The sequence below is a fragment of the Anomaloglossus baeobatrachus genome, chromosome 4 (assembly GCF_048569485.1).
Source record: "Anomaloglossus baeobatrachus isolate aAnoBae1 chromosome 4, aAnoBae1.hap1, whole genome shotgun sequence".
NCBI classification, from domain to species: domain Eukaryota; kingdom Metazoa; phylum Chordata; class Amphibia; order Anura; family Aromobatidae; genus Anomaloglossus; species Anomaloglossus baeobatrachus.
In genome coordinates, this window is record NC_134356.1 from 636,900,792 (window position 1) to 636,903,663 (window position 2,872).

General features: G+C 48.9%; 1 protein-coding gene across 1 annotated transcript in view; it reads right to left on the reverse strand.

Annotated features, from left to right (window-relative positions):
• C4H8orf58 (chromosome 4 C8orf58 homolog) overlaps window positions 1-1,264 on the reverse strand; it is a 25,498-nt gene extending 24,234 nt beyond the window's left edge. Inside the window, exon 1 of the mRNA XM_075343045.1 lies at window positions 1,169-1,264. Within this exon, the coding sequence (XP_075199160.1) occupies window positions 1,169-1,217 (49 nt within the window). The 5' untranslated portion in view covers window positions 1,218-1,264. The remainder of the gene's footprint in view (window positions 1-1,168) is intronic.
• Between the last annotated feature and the right edge of the window lie 1,608 nt (window positions 1,265-2,872).

The window sequence follows — 2,872 nt, forward strand, 5'->3', positions numbered from 1 at the left end:
TCGCTAAAGCGACCGGATGTGCGTCACAAATTCCGTGACCCCAACGAGATCGCTTGAGCGATGTCACAGCGTGTAAAGCGGCCTTTAGTGACCAAATGTAGAACTGGTGAAGGAAGGATGAACTAGATGGACCTAGATCTTTTTTCAACCTAAGTAACTATGTAGCTATGTAACATGATCATCAATAATTCTGATAATTAACCATATCACATGAATATGATCTCATTCCAATGCTCAATCAATCACCCCGACGCACGATCAACAAGTCTCTGAAAGCCATACTTAGGCCGGTTTCACATTTGCGTCGTTTTGACGAAAACGGAATCCAGCAGCATGCAGTACAGTTCATTTATTTACAGTGGAAGCGCGACACCATGTGGACACATGCGGGTGTGTATAAAGCACACAACCGCATGGTGTTGCGCTTCCACTGTAAATAAATGAATTGTACTGCATCTGTGCTGGATTCCGTTTCCGTCAAAACGACGCAAATGTGAAACCGGCCTTATTTAGGATCTGAATTCTCCATCCTCCTTTTTGTTGGTGTAATCATTGAACAAGTGAACAAACTCCATTTACATTATAGAATTTTCGAAAGACGAACGGGAAATTTTTGGCTTGCCTAATGATGAACAAGCGTTTTTGGACACATCGTTCAACCCATTCACATTACATAATTATTGTGAACGATGGTCATCAAACGTTATAATCTGACGAATTCTACACCAATCAGTTTATGGCTGGGGCTAAATGACGATTTTGGCTGCAACGTAGATCGCGTGGCCAAAGATGGCTCTATGTCCCCGTTATGTCACAGCATAGTGCAGGTGACTAGCGAACCGTACGGTACTGCGACAAACAAGTCTCAAAAGTTGGAACAAATTTGAGGTTTTTTGTTGCAGTCGCAGTATCTTGCTAGCCACAATGTGACCCCATTACCTTGCAATGTACAGTGATCCTGTGTTGCATCCCAAATTGCTCTGTATCCCATTCCCTAGCCTAGGGCTAAAAAAAATTACCGTATACACAAAATTTAGCAGATCTTCATATGAGAAACTTAGTATGACCCATCTAATTGTGACTGGTTTGCAGGTTCCCCATACATGTTAATTAAAAAAAATACAATTCAATGGATTCCCTTGTCTGAGAAGCTTGCACATGCTCTTACCTTCATTGCATAGTGTCCGAAAGCTCAACTTCCGATAGCGTCCCAGCATCTTGCAGGGTAGGATGGCCTGGCTCGCTGGAAACTACTTGTGTGCCTGGAGACTATTCCAGTAATGTAGGACAGAGTGTGGGAGACTCAGATAAAAGCCCCTCTGTGTGTGTCTATGGGAGGGGTCAGTCCTATCAGATGGCTGGACATGGCAGCTATGGGGGTGTTAAGCAGTTAATGAGGTCTGTTTTGTTTGAGAAAAGTCTTTTGTTCTTCTTCTCACTCTCCAGAAACCAAAAAAAAAGAGCCAGGACTTTACTGTATATGAGCTGTTAAAGTGTCTGCTACTGTTCTCATCCACTGGGCCTACAGAACTGACACTCTACAGACACATAACATTAACCCATTAACTCAGAAGATTAACAGATCTGCATAAATTCGCATAGATTAGCCTCGGAAGACTGAAAATCCCTATACACATTATAGGCAGAACCTTCTGATTTTGAGGGCGCGTCCACCAGTCTCCTGACTCTACCCAACAAATGATCCATCAAATAGTTATTGTGATTCGTCCGATAGATTGTTTTTACGACAGCCAGTACAGGTTCTAAGGCCGGTTTCAAATATCAACCTTTTGTTGGCCGATATGGATTATAATGTCTGGGCAGCCACAGGTCTTCTGACCCAAATTCAGCAGTCTCATGAGTATCTATGAAAGTATTGAGTTTGGGTCAGTACACCCATGGCCAGTAAAGACATCGCAGTCCGTACCTGGATTGTGAAAGTGAAATGTGTGAAACCTGCATTTACCTGGGTTTACATGGCCAGATTTCGTCCCATAAAGGATGCCTTTTTATATGGACCAATGCAAATGTCGCGGGCGGAGGAGGGGACGCCGCGCTCTCCCTCTGCTCGGGTCCAGCTGCCGCGGCTGCTGCGGCCTGCCGCTGCTCAGTGGCTCGAGCGATGGGCCGGATCCCGGGGACTCGAGCGGCGCTCCTCGCCCGTGAGTGAAAGGGGATTGGGTTTTGGGATAGTTTATTGTCCGTGACGCCACCCACGGCTGTGGTGATTGAGTGGACACCACCGCTGCTCTGCTTGGGGAGCCCGGGAGTGATGGTACGGAGCAGCCAGTTGTTGATTTGCCCCTCCGTGGGTAGGGGTCTTGGTGCGCCCGGGGCCCGGTGATGGGATTGGTATGGTGGACAGGCGGGTATGGGGCCTGTGGAGGTGCAGGGGTGCAGGGGCAGCGCTGTGCCGCACGGCACGGAGGTACTCACTCAGCCAGTAAACACGACACAGTTCTCGGTAAACAAACGGCTGGTTGGACGGGTCCCTCGGACGGTTCACGGTGCTGATGTTCCCTGCAGTTAGCGGTGACGGTCTCTTCCCTGCACCTATGAAAGTCTCTTTGGTAGCGATGGGTCCCCACCGGTTACCCACTCCTCGGCTTCAAGCTGGGCCGAAGGAGCTCTACTTTGCCCGCAGGCGCTGGCCCTGGGAAACTGGTGCCCTGGCGGTGGCGGTGTCTCCCCTTCACGGTCGGGCTGTTGCCTTCAATCGGGACTTGGTTGTTAGGAGACAGAGGTCCCCTTCACTGACGGATTTGGCAAATTATGGCGACTCCTAGCCTTGCCGGGATCCGAAAGGCCCCTGCCCTGGTGCTGACTGTTCTTCGTATACTGCTCCAGTACCGCCAGGTCACCACCCGTCCGC